At 37.8% G+C, this 20,084-nt stretch overlaps 1 protein-coding gene across 6 annotated transcripts in view; it reads left to right on the top strand.

Moving 5' to 3' along the window:
- Positions 1-17,880, top strand: part of SPIRE1 (spire type actin nucleation factor 1) — an 86,681-nt gene extending 68,801 nt beyond the window's left edge. For 2 of the 6 annotated variants that reach the window (XM_081873524.1, XM_081873525.1), the window contains 7 exons: positions 1,426-1,479; positions 2,928-3,101; positions 9,102-9,239; positions 10,223-10,293; positions 11,596-11,623; positions 12,024-12,160; positions 13,993-17,880. In XM_081873524.1, the coding sequence (XP_081729650.1) occupies positions 1,426-1,479; positions 2,928-3,101; positions 9,102-9,239; positions 10,223-10,293; positions 11,596-11,623; positions 12,024-12,160; positions 13,993-14,251 (861 nt within the window). In that variant the 3' untranslated portion in view covers positions 14,252-17,880. The remainder of the gene's footprint in view (positions 1-1,425; positions 1,480-2,927; positions 3,102-9,101; positions 9,240-10,222; positions 10,294-11,595; positions 11,624-12,023; positions 12,161-13,992) is intronic. The other 4 variants (XM_081873526.1, XM_081873527.1, XM_081873528.1 and 1 more) reach the window with 2 other exon arrangements.
- The last annotated feature ends 2,204 nt before the right edge of the window (positions 17,881-20,084 follow it).

Genomic DNA, 20,084 nt, shown 5'->3' with positions numbered 1-20,084 from the left:
CTGATTGGAAACTCCAGGAGAAAACTCCGAACTTTCTGATTCAAGTTTTGAATGTTGTGCTTAAGCGTTGATGACATTTTTATTTAAATACGCTGACAAAATTATTATGTTTCTAAATAAGAAGAAGGTTGATATTTTTCCCTCTCTCACGTTAGTTTGATTTTGAAAGCCTAGAGCAGATGTGATCGCATGGCAATATAAGAATCCATTGAGGACACTTTTTTAATTTTTTCTTGAAAACAAAGTACAACAGATTAGCCAATTGGCTTTAATTGAAAGCAGTTTTCCGACAGCACGTAAATGTGATGGGGGAACAAAATGCCTGCTTTGGGGCTGGCACTGTGCCTTAAATAACTTGGATTTCATATGAGAGTTCCAAGTTCACTTTTTAGTCTCTTGTCCCTTGTCAGAAGGGCCCAAGAGTGTCCCTTAGAACTGAGGAAGACTGAAAGAAGTTTTTGAGAGAGCAGGGGGCACTTGCAAGCTCTTCAAGTCAATTTATTTGCATTGCTTAACTTGAAGAGAGTCCTTCTTATTCCTCCTTGGCTCAAGAGGCCATGATTGGGATGCCAACTGTTCAAGGTGCTGAGGTTAACAATAATATACTTCACTAATGTAGAGGGCACAGTCTATTCCCCAAGAAGAAATCAAATGGTTTGTTGTCATATGATTCTAACTTGAGTACATCTTATGATCCTAGGTAAATGGCATTTCAGTAACCTTAAGCTTATTTGTTAGTGCAGCATGCAGAGTACAACACAAAAAGAATTGTTTTTGAAAAGTTAGCTAAAGAAAGTAATTGTTTTACACATGAGAGAGAGTTTGTTTGAAGTATGACTGAGGGAAGTAATCAACATACAGAAAATCTGGCTTTTTTATGTGGTACAAAGATGTTTGTTTCCACTGAGGCCTATCACAGCCACATATCTACATGGGGGGGGGGTTGTTTGGGAGTATTTAATTGATTGCCGTTTCTGATTAACATTATTCTGATCCTGTACAAAATTGGAGTTTCTTTTTTGTGCTTTTGAAAAACATCCCAGCTCATCCATCCTTTTATAAAATAATCTGAAAACTTTATTGATTGTCTTCTTTAAGTATTTTTACTATTCATTTATAGGGACCTCTTATGCTCTCTTTTTTCAATAAAAAGGCACAAAAGAATCAAATTTATTGCCTTTTTACATTACTGTCAGCTGATATTGGGTACTAGCTGGGTTTCACTTTTAGAGCTCTGTCTGTGGAAGAAAGATGTTCTTTGGCAGCTGTGTTTAGTTCTTGAGATCTAAGGTAAGATGGGAGCAAGAAATGTGAATATAATATCTGTTGATAAAATTACAGCAGATACGAAATGGATGGAGAACTTTACATCTACAAATATTTCTGAATAACAATCTAATATTTTATATCTTGTACTATCAAAAGGAGCACCCCCTATTTCTGTTCTTGTTTGGCCTTATGAGAATGAGAAGGCTTCTTGTAAGTATTCATCATTATTTTTTTATTTTAAAATTTTGTATTCCGCCTTACTTGTAAAACTACCAAAGGCGGCTACAACATACCATTAAAACAACAACATAGCAAAATAAAATGAAAAATGAAAAAGCCAAAGTAGCAGAAGCAACCCCCCCCCCCACAAAATTATCGATAAAAAGTATAAATCGATAGCAATTGGCCAAATCAAAGAAAACAAAATAAAAATCCAAATTTCAGTTTAGCTCAGAATCTTGTTTAGAGTGGCCTTTACCCATTTAAGTTCTTGGCTTGATGGAATTTCTTAAAAGAGAACATTTCACAGTGTGCCACAACAGAAAGCACTCTGTTCTGAGGAAATGTTTGTGTGGCACAGATATTGAAAAGAGTGCATGGAAGTGATACATACAGAGAAGGCAGTTCCTTTAGATTTGCAGAGTGTGTGTCTCTGTTGCATCTGCATCCCAGTGTTTCAACCATTAACTAATCCAGAAAATGTATAGTTTACTTAATCAAACCAAAGAAGAAGTTTCAAAGAAATTCCTTGATGGAACTGGATTTGAAGTAGTACACACAAATGTTACAAGGTTTATTCATGCCATAGAATAGTTTTCTCCTTGGTTCATCATTTTGCTGAGAGAGAATTTGAAAGTTCATGTCCATTTAATATGCCTAACATAACATAAGAATGGCTGCAATAATTTCTGTAGTATCAGAAAGCAGCACATATATTGGCAATGAAATATAGTTCTGTGTTCATACTTGTAGCCTTATGCACACTTCATACATTTTTGTAAACAAATGTGGCCCAGTCATGCTATTTTAAAAGATGATGTGAGAAAAGAGATATTATTATGGTGTTTTGTTCCTGATAAATGTATTTGTATTGTGTAATAGTGCCTCCTAGGGGTGATACCTGACATTTCATAACCATTTTTTTCAATTAAAAAACTGTAGAAATTTAAGCAGCTACTTCAAATTATTATTGAAGACTTTCAGTGTTAGACTTCCTTGCCTAACTGTTAGACTTCCTTGCCTAGTTCTAACATATGGCTTTAGGGATGCAATTCCATTACTGGACAGGCTCAAAATATGAAGGAAGTGACATAAGTAAGCTCAAAATGTTACCTACTTTAAATTTAATGGCAAACTTCTTCATCCCTTCCCCCAGGATTGATGAAATTTCATGGCTTATCTTCTGCTCCAATGATGGCAGTTGGTCTCCCAAGGTGAAAGAAACCCCATCATTTCCAGTGAACAGAAAATTGCCTGTTTTTTCAGCAGGATTAGAAGGGCACTCGTCCTATTTCACATACTAGCTACACTTTCATTAAACTGGCTTGCTAGTATGCTAAGGAAATTAATACTTGAGCTAGAGTTACATAATCAGAAGCACGGATAAAATTGTTGCTTGTGTTCAGCATTCCCTTTTCTCCTTCCTGTCTGTTGTTCAGGTTCCCAGGATAACAGGTTTATTTCCAAGGATGATGCTCAAAACACTTTTCCCAGCCATACATACAGCCTCTCAGCTTAGCTCCCATCCCTTTGAAGCAGCCTTATTTGGGGTGGCAAGGACTATATATTATCTTTATGAGAGAGCTTTTAACAACAAGTGGACACTCTCAAAGGTTTGCCTTGCACTGCTGCCTATATACTTTCTTAGCCATCTTTTTCTCCCCTCAAAAAGGGGAGAGCTTTCAAAGCTATGGCAAGAATTAACAGCCTAGATTGTCACTGGATTCTGATTCAAGTTGATTTCAACATCTGTAGTCTTTTCTGTGCATGTGTAGATTCTCTAATCAATTTGCTGGGGAACAGAAATCACTTATGAAAGGGCAGCAAACTAAAAATGCAACATCACAAGATTATTAGGGAAGGAATTGTCATAATCTTAAATCAGTGGAATTTTAAATAATAAAAATAAAAAGCAGTGGAAAGCCAGTTCAGAAGAATTAAAAAATTATTTTAAAACCACTTATCTGAAACCACAGATGTCCAGTTTTGCCCAAATTCTGATATTTATACATTATTTCTCTCTTTGTGTGTGCCAACTCAGCAAGCAAATATAATCACTAACCAGTGTTTATAAATCAAGTAGGTTTAAGAAGCATATTGAATTCTGAGGATTTGTGTAAGGACATCTGAGGGAAATTTTAATATATTTGTTACAATAACATTGAATTGCAGAATATATACAATGTAGGTTTTCTTTCTCTACCAGTCTATCAATATTTACTATATTTTACCTGATTAAAGTTACTCCTTTATTAGTTTTTGATAAGTAGCAATATAAGAGCACAAGATATATACGGGACACTTTCAGTCCAGTCAAATGAGCCATTTCCACCATGAAAGCAGTGCTATTAGCTTCAAGGCTCCATCCTACTAGTAAAACCCCAAAGCTAGTTAAATTGTTTCTGGTGCAGGAAGAACTATAAAGAGAATTGCATCAGCAAGTACCCTGGCCTTCTGTCTCAGCCCAGTGGAAGCAAGACTAGCAGCAGCCTGTGGGTCCGCTCACATTAGTGGCTTGAAACACAGCAAGTTCATTTTTCTCTGCTGTGTTTCAAGTCTTATTTGCACAGAGTTTTCCACATTAGGGAGGGGCCAGGGATGACTTCAACCGATGCACATGGCATTTTTGGTCTCCTGCCCCTGCAACCCCCCTGGAACCCTTGTTCATGAAGCTGTCATCTGCACCTGAACAACCACTGTTAGGCTATGTTCATGTTCCTGCCTACTCAGCATCCAGTTTTCTAATCAGATTGAATCTGGTTTGAGGCGGGAAAAGCCTCATGAAACCTCAGCAATTCTTGTCAAGAAACCACAGGATTGGTAAGAATTGTGGCTAACAACATGTGAATGTGATTTCAAAAATTAGCAGTGTGGGCGCACTGGATGCAAAGTAAGTGGTAGTATGAACACACCCCAGATTAGAATATAGAGTGGAACTGAATGGATTTCCCTCACTTTGGATTCTGAGATACCTCTAGCAACAGCTCCATGAGGCTGGGTTATGAGCCGCCACCCCTAAAAAAATCCCTGATCATAAAAGGTGCTTCCAGATGGGTGTTTATTAGGAGATTGCAAGTTTTTTCTGCAGTGATCACACAGTGTCATAAGCATCAAAACACCAGCCTTTGTTTTTTGCCATGTAATTAGACCCTTTCCACAGAAAATCCAATAAATTAATTTTTAAAAAACACCCATTGCCAGTGAAGCCATATGTGAAATCTGAATGACTCATTTACAACGCTAAGCCCAGTTGGAAGCACTCTTAAACTATTCCATACTCAAAGTGTTTGTCATGTTCAATAAAAAATGGATTCAATACATATTTAGAAACAAAAGTTAAACTCTCATAAAAACAACAGTATTATAGATATTTAATTATTTGTGGGGAAGTTGCTAGGCACAAACCAGAGAAATTTCTCCTTAGGAAAAATGAAAAGGCATAACAATGCTCAGTGCGTCTCCCATGCATTTTAATGAGGATTGCGGAAAAGGCATTACAAGTATATTTTAGCAACTATTTTAAATACATGGTGATGAATCACAGTCACGTTTTACAGCCTGTTGGGTACAATTAACATAAGATGGAAATTAAATTGCTTGGATCTAAATAGATCTTTTGTCCATCATTCCCTGCCCCACCCCCATATCTGACCTCCCATGTCCTATCACGATTTTGAAGCTCCTTTTAGTTTCAAAAACAGTTTGCCATACAAAAAAGGGGGGGGCAACTGTTGGGGCGGGGACACAAGTCCAGTAGAGTTTTTGAGATCATGGGAGTAATTCCCTTGTTGTTTGGATCCTGGCCAATATTATTAGAGACACGCAGAGTGATACAGTCAAGACATACTGAGACTCACATGATGAAAAACCTCCTTCAAGCACTAAAGACTTTGTGGTCCTTTTCAGATAAACATCAGAATTTACATAACTGACCTTCTGGTTCCCAGGTTCTGGGAATGCAGTCAGACATGCTTGTCATTTTGAACTCATGATTGCTTGTGCTTCTGCTATATCAAGTTTATTCAATATTAACATGTGTTCAAATCCAGCAAATAGTGGATTTTCATTATTTTCATTTTTAAAATCTTAGAAATAAAAAGATATTAGACAATGTTGTACACTCATTTACATGTACTCATGATAGTGGAATGGATTTTGTATGGAACTGGAAACGCCAAATGCCTCTTTCAATAAACTTCAATTGGACTGCTCAATGACTTGCTTTCATTAAAAGGATATTAGCTGATACGTAATCTCATTGCAACATCTCAAAATATATTCCCATAAGAACTCAGTATCTCTATCATTTGTTTTAATGTTGCATTGCAGTTTGGTTGTCCTTGTGTTAACTTCTTGAAAATGAAAAAAAAAAAGCACTTAGACCAAAATTATTATTTTTTTGCCCATGTCTGTAGTTGTACATAGATTATTTTTTTAACAGACATAATATTTTCTTTATCTACTGTAGTGGAGAACAATAAAGCATATTCAAGAAAAAAAACCTAAGAGACACAATAAAGCTATTACAAATAAATAAAGACAAATAAAGCTATTACAGAACTCCAGTGTAGCTGGTAGTAATGGGTCCTAAAGTATTCATTAAGTGCTATTTTAAATGGTTGCAGTCAGTAAAGACAGCTAAGGGAAGAATTTAAGCAAATACTATTAGAATTGAAATCTTTTAAAAGGCTATTCCATGTATTACAAAGCAGAAAAGGTTGAGGTTGTGGTCTATACTGGCTCTCTAGTGAGTGTGTTTGTATGGTGCACACATTTCCAAACTTTATTTTTTCTCTTTCATTCTCTGAAATGGTATGTGTATCACTTTGGTGTAATCCTAAGTATACTTAAATGGAAGAAATTATAGCACAATAAATAGTGTTGTGCTAATAGTAGTAAACTAGGAGACTTGGACAAAAGTCCACTTAACCCTGACACTCACTGGCTATCATTAGACTGGGCACATGCTCTCAGCCTAAGCTGCCTTGTGATGATAAAGTACGAGGGGGTGGCAGAGATAAATATAATAATGATGATATAGTATAGAAATTCTCATTGAATATGGTGGACTAGCTTTCAAAAGCCATCCAGCTCAGATTCAGTTCTGCATGTCCAATTAGATTTTGACTTTGTGTTCCTCATCCCAATGCAGCATCATGGACTGCTTTTGAAACATTGGGGTATAGTCAGTATATTGATAGGGTGTTAGTCTGCTGTTAAAAGGAGGGAGATCGATATGCTCAGAATAAATGTTCTTGGGGGTAGGGGACATAACTACTGCATGGAGGTCAACCACAGGTAGGAGGGGGTTTAGTACCGCCACACATGCATCCATTTGCATTAAAAACTGAACCACTTTCCCCTACTTGATATTTTATGAATTGTATCCAGTTGTGCCTCTCTGCTGATGGAAGGTGGGGAGGTGGTTTTGGCAAATTCTCCCTTTCTCCTGCTGGTCCATACACTCATCTGCCAAAAGGTCTCCAAACCCTCTTGATCAGATTTGGAGGGGGCTGCAGACTGCCTACTGTTCAGGTAATGAGGCCTTTGCTGGATCAAAGTGCCTTCTGTCAGCAGGGAGACACAACTGGATACACTATAGATTTCAGTCCTGAAAGGTACACTCAAGGCAATTTACAACATTGATACCAGTTAGACAATGTTATGAAAGCCAAGAGTCTTAAAACAAGTTAACAGAACAAATCCACAGGCAGTAATGAATTAAAAACTAATCAAAAACCTGCTGAAATAAAGTAAATCTTAACCACCCACCTAACAATCATCGCTGAATAGGCTAATCAAATCTCTTTGGGAGGAGGCAGTTGCACAGTCTGGTACCCCAACTGAAAAGCCCTGCCATAATCACAACAAAATGTGTCTCTCCTGGTCTTGGGTCAGCCTCCATCACTATTTATTTTGATAGATTCCCTGCCAATCAGATACAATGGCTTTGATCCAGAGTTCTGAAGAACAGAACTCCACTCACTTGAAGAAATGGAAATAAGTATTTTTTTATTCTCCCTTAGCCCTACATCCCTCCTGGGGGGGTTGAAGGCCTCAAAGGCAGCGTGGTAAGGGATTGAAAGGGGAAGCAGGCAAAAGCCACCTATTCTTGCTTGCTCTTTTTGGATTGCAACCCATTCTGTGAATAGAAGGAGTCTTTCTATTCACTGAAAGCAACTCAGGATCCAACCCAAGACCTTATAATAAAACTAGAAATAGAAACTCTTTAAAAACAGTATCCAAAATAAAACAGATCAATAAAAGGTTTTTGTTTTGTTTTTTAATTTAAAAAGCTTGGGAAATCTTTACCTGGCATTGGAAACACATTAGAAAGCATAATTGTTTTCTGAAATGTGATGTTTATGAAACACATTTGGCTTTGCTTTGAAGCAAAGTATCCTTCAAAGCAAGCTGTATTAAATTTGGGCTCTTCAGAAAAAATGGCATCTTCAACAATACCAAGAAAGTAATGATTACAAAGGCAAATTTCACTCAGTTTATAGACCTTTGTGGGCACCTTAAGCAAGATGAAGTTTCTGTGTGTATTCCATTTCTAGATTGGTAAGACTGCAGTTTTTAAAATATATATGGTGGCTCCTAAATGCACATTTTTATCTGGTATACATCATAATTGATTTTTTTCTTCCTAAAAGACAGAAAATCTTTAGACTGTAAAATTAAATAACTTGCAGCGGATCTTAATTGCATATTTGGTTTGCAAATTGGATTTCCAAATGTGCAGTATTATGCTTCTATGCTTATGGAAATTTCCTGCCATTGTTTCTGACAACTGATAATGTTGGACTTGGATCTAGGCTAAAGTCCTAGCTCCACACCATAGACGACTGGTTGCCCTTGTACAAGCCAGTAGGGTCAACATACCATGTTGCAAGACTTACTGTGCCCTGTTAGAAAGCACAACATATTGGGATGTGCAAATAATTTCTGTCTTTTAGCTAGATTTATTTAATCAATTACAAATAATTGGGAATTGGTGTTTTATCCTGTGGTACCATCAGTGCTGAATGTGTATTCAGCTTAGCATCAATTTGCTAGGGAGTTTTAGCGTCAGAAAGCAATTCTATATTTGTGTCACAAATATCACTGTATGTAACTGTATACGGGAACAATATAACCTGTGTGTAATGTTAACTGTACTGGATATTTAGAATACTAAGTTACCTACATATGATACCACAGAATAAAGTTTTCTTTGGGATTGGGCTACTAACCATTTCTCGGTCTGTTCTAGGCATCACAGAGTGTCAGGCATTTCAGTGAAAATAAGCGCCTGTGTTTTCAGTGGCAGGCAACATTATTTTGCATTTTTCTGCATCAGAACACACATCTATAATGTGAGGTTCATAATACAGTGATTGGCTTAATAAATGACAATATGTTTTTAGTGAGCATTAGACCCCTTTGGTTGCAAATTCTAAACTCTTAGCCTTCTGGAAACATGTGATGCCTCTGGACCAGATATACACTTCTGGTTTGGGTGATGAAATCTTTTCTCTCCTCAACTTACTAACCAGGTGACTGGCTCTCTAGGCTGGTGGCTATGAAATTCTGTGAGATACATATTTAAAATAGAACCTTTTGGCTTTCAGGAGGAGTTTTGTTACCCAGTGGAATGCCTGGCTCTTACAGTAGAAGAAGTAATGCACATCCGTCAAGTGTTAGTGAAGGCCGAGCTAGAGAAATACCAGCAGTATAAAGATGTCTATACTGCCCTCAAGAAAGGAAAGGTAAGGATGCTCATGCTGATTTTCCCAGAGAACCGGGATTGAATGATGAAGAAAAAATTCAGCTAAATGTTATTAGAGCTCCTGAAATTAACAAATTAACGCCTGCATCCATCATGTTAAGTAATCTTCCCCCACCCTCAGTTCAAGGATTTATTCTTTTGCAATAGGATTTTCTCACCTTCTTTTTCTCTTGCACATCCCCTAAATCTGTTATGGGTTTCCCCCCAACCCTCCAAAGCAGATTTGGGAAGGAAGGAAAGTCCCATTACCTAAGTGTATGTTTTTGAGCTGACAGTACAGTTACTTAGTGCTATATTGGATAAAGTCAAGAATAGCACCATAAAGTCATACATTTCTTTGAGTTGTTGAGTTGCATGTAATTCTAGTCATTTGAGAATGGTGGAAATGCTTCAGTCAGTTCTTACTGAACTCTTTGAAACTTCTTTCTGAGTAAGAATGCTTTTAAGATTGTGTTGTCAGATTACTAATTCGAGTGCTTTCTTCTAGATTAAGTAAAGGGCTATGAAACATTTCACAAATTTAATTGCACTGGTTTAATCTATAAGGCGGCTGGTTAACTTTACAGTTTGGATGTATTGGGTTGCAAACTTCTTCTTCTCCTTGCCTGACCCCCAAATCTGTTCCAGAAGCTTTCCCAACCCTCTGAAGCACATTTTGATGTTGAACAGCTGGTTGCAAGGGAGAGGAAAAGTGGGGGGACTTGTGCTGCTCATCATAAACTCCATAAGCAGAAGTCCTGTGCAAAAGCTTCTGCTTGTGCAGTTGGGTTTCCCCCACTGCATGCTCCCTGAAATGGACTCTGTTCCATTTGCCAAGCTGATATACTTGTGCAGACAGAACATTCGTAATAGTATGACATCAATTTCTACCCTTTATCTTTACTGATAATTTTTTTTAGATGTTAGTAAATTGATTTTCTAGAAAGACCTACTAATGCTATGGGCTCTTCTCAATTTTTATAGCTCTGTTTTTGTTGCCGAACAAGGAGGTTTTCTTTCTTCACCTGGTCCTATACCTGTCAGTTTTGTAAAAGGTAAGCCTTTGGTTTTCATAGTAACCAATAACTAGTGAAGGCACTGGAGCAGAATTCTGTTTGTTTTATTTTTAACTTTTTGTGTTACATTTAGTATGTAATTGAAGGAGAAATGAAGGGGAAATGTGTGTGTGTCCTATGGAGCGAAGGAGCCTCTATAGCCGCGCGTCACCTCTCCAGCCGGGAGAGCGCGCGCGGGGCTAAAGCCATAGCCCCGCGACCCTCTCCCAGCTGGAGAGGTGACGCACGACTATGGCATGACCCTCTTTAGCCCTGCGTCACCTCTCCAGCCGGGAGAGCGTGTGCGGGGCAAAAGAAGCCCCCCGCGACCCTCTCCCAGCTGGAGAGGTGACGCGCGGCTATGGCAGGATCCTCTTTAGCCGTGCGTCACCTCTCCAGCTGGGAGAGCGCGCGTGGCTAAAGAAGCCATAGCCCCGCGACCCTCTCCCAGCTGGAGAAGTGACGCGCGACTATGGCAGCAGCCTCTCCGCTGCGCCTTTCCGCTGCTCCCTGACCTGCTCTTTGGGGCTGGTGGTGGGCTTCCCCCGCCAGCCCCAAAGAGCAGGTCGAAAGGAACCTGAAGCCTGGAGAGTGAGAGGGGTCGGTGCACACCAACCCCTCTCGCTCTCCAGGCTTCCAAGGTAGCCGCCTGAACGGCACCTTGTTTTAGAGCGGGAAAACAAGAGGGGGAAAATTCTCCCCCTCTCTGCGCAGCGCCTCCTGCCGCTTCGCTGAAGGGGCGCTGGGCAGAGAGGGGGAGAATTTTTTTTTCTTGTTCTCCCCCCTCTAAAACAAGGTGCGTCCTATTGTCCGGTGCGTCCTATGGTGCAAAAAATATGGTAAATAAAAAGAAGAGTGCTGACGTCGAGTCTGAATGGGGCTCTTGGGTTTTTCACACATTCCATTTCTAATTTCCTGATAATGGTTAAGATCTATAAGCCTATGAAAACATGCCAATCGTGGCTTGTGAGGTCCCTAAACTTCTCATCTAAGCTACAGTATGCCCTAACATTAGGCAACACTTTTGTAGCTCAGGACTGCAGTTGAAACATGAAGATGGGCAAGACCCAGGCCATATGCTCAAGATTCTTTGGATGACAATCCTTTGTTTTTATTTTTTGCCACCTCCTGAGTTCTGGTATTTAAGCTAAAGCCAGTGAAATTCAAAAATAGTTCGTAGCTCGTAAAACATTTTTACTAGGAAAGAACAATACAACTTTTGAAGAGACACGTCCACTGCTGTCCTGCAAAAGTATTATACAATTAGCTGAGTAAGTTACATATTTTCTTTTTCTTTTATAGGCCTGTATGCTCACAGTGTTGCAAGAAGGTAAGTTCAGAAACCTATAAATCCTTCATCTTCTTAAAATCTGTGGTGTGATTCATCACTATCTTCATCCAAAACTACAAAGTACAACAGGAAAAAATTTCAGCAGAACCCCCCAAAAAATCAGTTTACAGCATCCCCTGCTTTGAATATACTTGCCATATATACACAGTAGTGTTCATGCACTCATATTTCTTTTTTTACAACATCTGCAATATATGTATTTGCAACATTTTTAAAAATGGGACTCCTGTAGAAGTCTGCAGGGAATGTATTGCTTTGGTATCTCTATGGTTAACAAATTCTGGGTCATTGCCACTGGGAATATGCTTGTGAAAGTTGTACAAGCCCACATTACAGCACTGTCTCTAGGTAGCTCAATCTATAATTGTTATTTTAACAGATGCGCCTGCCATCAAAGCCATATTCTACACTTCCCATCTTTTCTCTGGGACCTTCGGCTTTACAGAAAGGAGAGAGTTTTATGAGGCCAGATAAACCTTCCACTAGCCATCACCGGTCCCTTAGGGGCATGCCAAGGTAAGTGATACTTCTGATTAAGATTAGACTGCTTATCTACTACCAGCTACTTTCATGGACTATATTCCATAGTTCATTTTATTTGTGGGCAGTGAATTGTTACATATATTTATTTCTAAGATGCTCTTGTAGATGCTTACTATTATTCTCTCTTTAAAAAAAATACAATTAAATGGGGGGATTTGTCAAAATTTCAATAAAACGCTGCAGAATTACAATTAGGTGACATTTGCAAAATTAAACACAAAATTGTATTCTATTTCAAAAGGAAATGACCAAAGTTAAAAGTGGAAAAATAGGCAAGAATCTGTATAAAATGGATTAAATAGTAATTTAACCATCCTTGCCAAACCTGACTTCAAATCAGTATAAAACAACAATATATTTTGTTCAACCATAGAGCTCTGTTCAAGTCCATAAATGGCTGCCAATTTGTGGCAAATTTATCTTATCTTTGGCTTTTCTCTTTAAATCTGACATAATACATTAACCTGGCTGCTCATTAACAGTTGATGTGATTGCTAATCACCATTTTTGCAAACAGTTCTTGCTTCCAACAGCATATAAGATGCCACTTTCTTATATTCTTGTCATACTAATCCACCTGTATATTTTAACAAAAAAGCAAAAAAATAACACTGAGACAAATGGTATCTTTATTTTCCTTTATTTTCTTTTTCTTTTTGGTCAATGAACATTTCCATCATGTGTGGAAGAAGTCACCTCTCTGTTTCTCGCACTTCCAGCAAATAGATGTATACTGCCACAAATGTACTATTACACTTTTAGAAGTGTGCTATAGGTACTTGTGAAAGCTTTAAACCCTATCCTTCAACAAGTTTCAAGGCAGTGATCAAAAGGTGTTCAATCTATAGAAGCATTTCAACCTCCCTTTTCTTGTGGGAGTCCTTCAAACTCCCTGAAAAGCCACCCCAAAGGTTGGTAGGCTTCCTGGTGTAGCTTCTGAAAGAAGAAATTGGCACACCTCCCTCCCCTAAAAAAACAAAAACCCAAACTTCAATAAGTGGATCTTATGTACACATGTGCCTCTTTGGATCTTCACATTAATATTTAAAATTATATTAAAATTTATCTCTGCACCCAATCCTGCATGCTGAAGTAACTTTAGAGAAATATTCATTTAATTATCTATTCTAAAATCCAGTGTTGCTCCAACAGACACATCATAATTTCCTTTCATCACCACCCTCCTAATTCTCCCAATCAGCTCTACATCGTCCCAATTCTTTAGAGCAGATTTTGGAGGTGTACAAGGGGCTGCAAGATTATAGCAGAAGGGCAAGTTTCATTTGCATGAACAGGACGCTGCAATCGGACATAATGTTTAGTTTTTAAGGTTTTGCTGCAAGAAAAGAACTTGCTTAGCTTTTTAAAATTAAAATTTGAATTTGCATTTGTCTTTTTTGGTACTCACTAGTCATAAAATTTGTTTCATTATTTGCTAGAGAAACATAACTAGTTTTTCAACTTAAGGTTGCCGTTAAAGTTATAGAAACAATGTGCAAAATCATATATGAATCTAATTTGCAAAGGTTTATTTTTCTCTTGCTTGTATATAACCATTTTCTAAGATCATAAATGCCTTCATAACTGTTAGCCAAATAGCACAATTTTGCTATGATTAATCTGTGTTTTGCATTAATCATAACTGGCCACAAGAAACACCTCTCTCCCCTGACACAATATGTTAGGAAGTAAAAAGACCTGTGAGAGACAGATTTGTTATTTTAGAGTGCATAGAGTTCACCTCTCTAGTACAATTGGAAAGCTGAATAACCCTAATAAGAATAGAATTGTTGCTTTATTTTCAGGTTATCCTCAAAGTCCAAGTCTGTAGATAAATCAGATGAAGAAGCACTGTTTCCAAAAGAGCTAATGGAGGACTGGAGCACCATGGAAGTGTGTGTGGACTGCAAAAAGTTCATTTCAGAAATCATCAATTCAAGCCGCCGCAGCCTCTCCCTGGCTAACAAGCGAGCCAGATTAAAAAGGAAAACCCAGTCATTCTACATGTCCTCCCCAGGCACCTCAGAGTATTGCCCTTCTGAGAGGACTATCAATGAGATCTGAGCTGTGTGCCTTTCTCTTTGCTTTGTATTCATGAAGTCTTGAGAGAACTCGGTGAAACCAGAATGTCTTTTTTCCGTTGTTCCACCCGACAGCTTACATTTGCATTAGATCACTGGTTTTGCCACTCCATAATTTATACACAGAGAGAAAGTAAGAAATTGGGCTATGCAGCAGGTCAGTAGATAAAACTGTTTGCACAGGAAGAAAATGTCCGTTTGAAATTGTTGCCTTTTTGTATGTGGCACAGTGTACAAAGAGCGCCTTTACTTGCATTATTTTTTCTAGTGTTCATTCCTTCAATAATTTTCAAGAAAAGAGTCAAAATATAGTTACGGAACTACACAATGTTGTTAGCACAGTTGTAATTATTGAACTATGCTGGCATTTACTACCAACTAACATATACATTTCAGTCTTTGTGGCATACAAGCCCATGCTTGTACAGAAAATTGACGGGGGCCATGGCTCTTAATGCCTTATGGTATAGCACAAAGCTTTAAAGGATGTCCTCAGCATGGTCGATCAATCCAAACTAGATAGTTTATACTGTCTGGGTTCTAGAATAAAATATTGAATAAGCTAAGAAGCCTGGATTTGGTAACTATTTCCTGCAGCTGCTACTTGTTCCAGTATAATGATAAGTGTGTTATGTCTAAAGTAATAGCAGTTTCTTCCCTATCTTGAATGTATTCTGAATGTTAGTTGCAGTAGTTCTTAGTTGTAGCTTTTAGACATAAGCAAAATACTCTCTATGGAGGGGATGCAAGATAAGTGCAACTTTTTAATATTAATGAGTTTTTTGTAAAATTAAGAACATTCTCTGGGTGACAATCCTGAGAAAATAGATCATATGTATATTTGTATTATAGTAGAACACCTAAGTACTGCTATAATTAAGGGTCTGGAAGCATATCCATTATAAGCCCCATTTTTACAGGGGTTTGTATCTTGGCTGTAAAGAAATTTTATACCCTGCAAAAATTTGAGGCAGGAGTGTCTCAGATTGAGAGGTAGGTTTTTTTTAAGGTTTGGAGAAACACTGTCTAGCTGTTTTGAAGTTCCAGGAATATTACCAAACATTACATTTTTGCACTCTTTTATATTCTGATTTTTAAATGTAAACAAACTGGGGCTTAGTGTAGAGTATGCAGCTAGGTTGTTTTTATATTTATAACATCACAGTTATAAATATTTGCAAATCATCCAGTGGACAGGAACAATAATCCTTTCACGTTTTTAATGGCTAGGTCCATATTTAATATCAGCATTCAGTATATGATAGGAAGGATTCAAATATTTGAATTTTCATTTTCACATTTTAGGTTGATGAGATACATCTCAGTTCACTTCCAAAATAAGCAGAATCTGCTTTAATGCAACCTCTATCCAGACATTTTTTTTAATGAAAATATGCTGAGAAATGACTCTTATCTTCCAAGAAAACCAAAACATTAGAGGCCTAGAAATAGAGCTACTATGTAAAGACTAAAAGCCTGATATTGCTGCTCTAATATCTGAAATTTAACTAACTGCACAAGCACTAATGTTTGGGGTCTTAGGATGCAATGGGGTCTCTGGTCCAACTCAGCCAAGACAGTGGGACTACTCTATTTTCATTGGATAAACCAATGTAGGCCGTGTCTACACTACAGACAAAACTGGCACTGTTGGCACAATTGAGGAATTCTCACTGGCAAAATAAAACACTCCTACAGGGAAAGCCACAAGAGTTCCACCAATGGACATAACCCATGGTCAATAACAGCAGAAGTTAAATTTCACTTTGTTAATTGACATGATAAAATTGCATTGTGATGACATCAGACCGAGAAGTATTGTTAGACTATAGTCTTTTTTCCATTAATCAGCTTGGAAAAAATGGACTGAGAGCACCTGTTCCTTTTGTATTTTGCTACATTTTATTAATAAATGCCACAAATTGTGTGGAAGCAAAGGGGTCACCTCACAGCTCACAAAGGCATCAGCAATGGCTCCCAGTAAGGTGAGGCATCAGCTAGGAGATTCTCACCCTTCCATGTTTTCTATGTCATCTCTTCTCCTTCCATGTAGCTAACCTGCTCTATTTCCTCAGTCTGGGGTCTTTATCAAGAACTGGTTGTCTAGCTACTTTTCTAGAGAAATAAGCTGTATTCTGATATGTGCCTGGACACACAAATACATCTATGGATGGAAAGCCTGCTCCCAACGACCCCATCTATATCAGCTCACACGCTCAGTCTCCAGCCTTCCCCAGGTTGAGCAGGGTACCCAATCATGCATGATGCTCTACTCACGTTTAAGGGAATGCAAGTACTATGCCCTTATAGACCTATCCTGCTCAACGTGGGGAAGTTTTGGAACAAATGTGTGGGGCAGGGCTTGCATGTGCTATCTCCTGCCTACAGATACAGAGTTCACATGTTCAGACAAATGCCTGAATTCTCTTTGTGAAATGTGTCTGGGACTCATGTCGTCGCCTCGTTCTATTAAATATTATTTAGATTTTCTAGGCTCTTTATTAGTATTGCACACATGAACTTTGGTGCTCCTATGGGTTCAGGCAAATTACAGGGAGTGAAGTGGGGATCTTTCTGGTAGAGGGCCCCTCAAATTCTAAGGTGAGGGGTTTGAGGTTGAAGTGCTGACAGTGTGAGTCACCTTGAATGCCAGCGATATAAGCGGAGGCCGCTTACTTGTCTCAATAATTTTATCCCTGCACACAGACAACACAATTCCTTCTTTCTTTCCCTTTAACAATGCACTTACAGCCACATGCAGCATTCGATCTTAATAGAAACTGCCACTAGCAAGCTCGATATTTTTCAGTCACCACTTTCCAAGTGCCCTTTGCCTTTCTCATTTCCTCTTTGACTCTTTCTGTCAGGATGAAGGAAATATGCCGGCCTTTAATTTGGGGGAGGAAGTTCCACAAAGTTGTTGTTTGAAGCCTGAGGAGAAGTTTAGTTCCTTGAGTGTTGTGTTATGTGACATAACATTCTTGTCACCTTGCCATTAATATTCCAACTGTGGTCCAAGTAATAAGGATATTCACTCTGTTTCTCCATATCACAGGAAGCTGCCTGTAACATGAAGCTTTTTGGTGCCCTACTCTGTTTCAACATAGTCATATCAACTTGTAAATATGTGTAAAATATATTAACTTTGGAGAACCACCACTCTTTGTAGTGAGAATCAACCTTCTCATGAAGAGTGAAGAGGAAATTTAAAATAAGCTAAATGAGCCAACTTCTGTGTTATCAGAAATCACACCAATGTTTAAATGAGTTTTAAAGAGGAGAAAGGCTATCTAGAACAGCAAACTTGGCACCATAAGAACTTTAAAGCATTTATTTTTCTAATTACTAATAAATCTAGGAAGTACCCCAAGTGTATTGTAGAAAACCTGCATCCAGTAAAATGATTGTGTGTTTTGTACATGAAAATATTTTGTGGGAAATTCCAAGCTAGCTCCGCTCTGCAGAAGGTGGCGACAAAGCCTTTGCAATGCCTTGGTGTGCAGACAGAACTTTTATGCATCCCTGGTGACAATGTTACTCTATTATTATTTTGGTTGAAATCCTTTATTTAAAAATGAAATATGAGGAAAATAAAAACACCTTTCTGTCATAGCTTTTGTCTGTGTTAATAATTTGTTATAACTATGTACAATATTTGAAATGAATATTTTAGTACTTGCTTGGGCTGCATGAAAGGAAGAAAATCTGTCAGATGTATCTGAAGAACAGCAATAAAGCAATTTTGATGGGCTATTTTTTTTTAAGCATTTAATTGGCACAAGATTCACAAACCGAAGTTTAAAAAACTTTCCAAAAAACATTTCTGTACCTCAAGGTGCATTTCTAATTACATGTCATTTGTGCTGAATCCTTAGTCTCTGCAACTACTACATTTACATTAATTGTGTAAATTCTGTCAGAAAATAAATTAATTTGGCCTTTCTACCAAAGGAAGCATATTCAATAACACATTAATTCAAACTTATCACCCCTCTTCCCCAACCCCTTTTGTTCTGCCTATACCTATTAATAAAAAGTTCTGTGATTACTGCACGTGAAGCGAGTCAAACGAGGTTCCCTTTTAATAACGCATGGTTTCACATTTTCATTTGTGAAATGCTGACACACCAAGCAGGTATTCGGCAAGCGATGGCATCACGTGTGAGTACTTGTTAGCACAATTTTGGAATTCTAACAGCATAAGTATTTTAATTGTGGACCATCTTTCCCTCCCTCACCTCCGCAATTTCCACAACTCTTTCTCTGCCTTGAAGAGTAAGAACAAGTGCTCTCCCCTCTCCCCTCACCAGTAAAAGATTGCAGTTGCACTGGAAACCAAATGCAAGATTTTTAGAATATCAGGCAACTTATTGACTGTGTCCGTTGCTGTGGAAAAGAAGAAGCTACTGTGGCTTATAGAATAAGAAAATTTAAATACTCTAGATGCAAACTGCACAGCACAATCTTCTGCATATTCACATGGTGCATCCTACTGTGTTTATTCTCTCATGCTTACGATTGCACTCTTAATCTTTTGTTTATGAGATAATCAAGAATACTGTTGCATATTATTTATGCATTCAGGATTACTTCCGAAAAATAACTTTAGTTCACGTTCAAATACTTGGTGGTGGTTTTTGTTTTGTTTTGTTTTTTGTTTTAGTAATTTGAAGGTTACATGATGTTAGCAAATTCAAACGACATTCTGTCATTTGCAATATATATGTAACTCTACTCCAAATTACCTGGTATTTGTATTGCGTATTTTTTGAAGAAATTTTTATCTGTGACACCAATTTGACTCCTGAAGGATTGAATTTGCATATTGTTTCGTACATGGTGGATGTTTTTTCCCCAAGATGGCATTGACCACACTTGGACCCAAAGGACCATGCAACTAATTTTACATTGCTGGTATGTATGTATGTATGTATGTATGTATGTATGTATGTATGTATGTATTTGGTTGGGGGGGTTGATCACCTGATTTATAGTACCCATTTAAAAAGTGTATCTTGGCTTAAGCTAACACAAAGTGATATTCTGGAATGAGCATGATGTAATGCCATGCTAAGGAAAATTCTAAGCAGGGGGAAAATACCCATTATAATGTGTTACAACTTGCATGCAAATCTAGCCATCACTTGGGCAGGTGAGGTCCTCCACACCACCGATTCTAAAAGCACCAGCTTAAGTACTTTTCAGTTTTTAGAATACAATTGATCGGTAGGTCTTACAAAATTGGATATAAAATTTATCATGCAGGCAAAAGTAGCTTGTAATTAATATTGCCACAATCTGATGTGTGCCAAAGAAGAACATACCTGGCAGTTTAGTTTACTGTTTTTAAATGACATCTTTCTGAATTATAATATGGAGAACCCATTTATCTTTTTGCTATTAAAAAGACTAAATAAATAATTATTGTTCAAAAGCCACTAAGAGTATAATGACTATACAAGCACCCTTGTGGAATTCCAGCTAGATTTGCACTTACAAAGACTTAAAATGCTGAATGCTTCGTGGTAGAAAGGTTCTGTAGCAATAAGTTGCTATGGCTGACAGAATTTAGTATTGCAGCATTCTTGTGCTATGACTTTTCCCCTATTGGTTGGATTTCTGTTTCTAAACTAGTATCAGAGATCATCATTCTATACTAAGAGACATGGAATTAATGGAAAATGTGCATGTAGAGATCTGCACTTGCTAACAAAGTGTGTCCATAGAAGGGTACATATTAAAGATATGTGAAGTATCTCTGCTAAAGTAATATCAAATGTCTTGACAGGCTTTTTTTAGACAGCACTATCCATCAA

Source organism: Podarcis erhardii, assembly GCF_964252035.2.
Source record: "Podarcis erhardii genome assembly, chromosome: 8".
In the NCBI taxonomy this organism is placed as follows: domain Eukaryota; kingdom Metazoa; phylum Chordata; class Lepidosauria; order Squamata; family Lacertidae; genus Podarcis; species Podarcis erhardii.
Note: the sequence above shows the minus strand (reverse complement) of the source record. Positions and strands in the feature narration are given on the sequence as shown.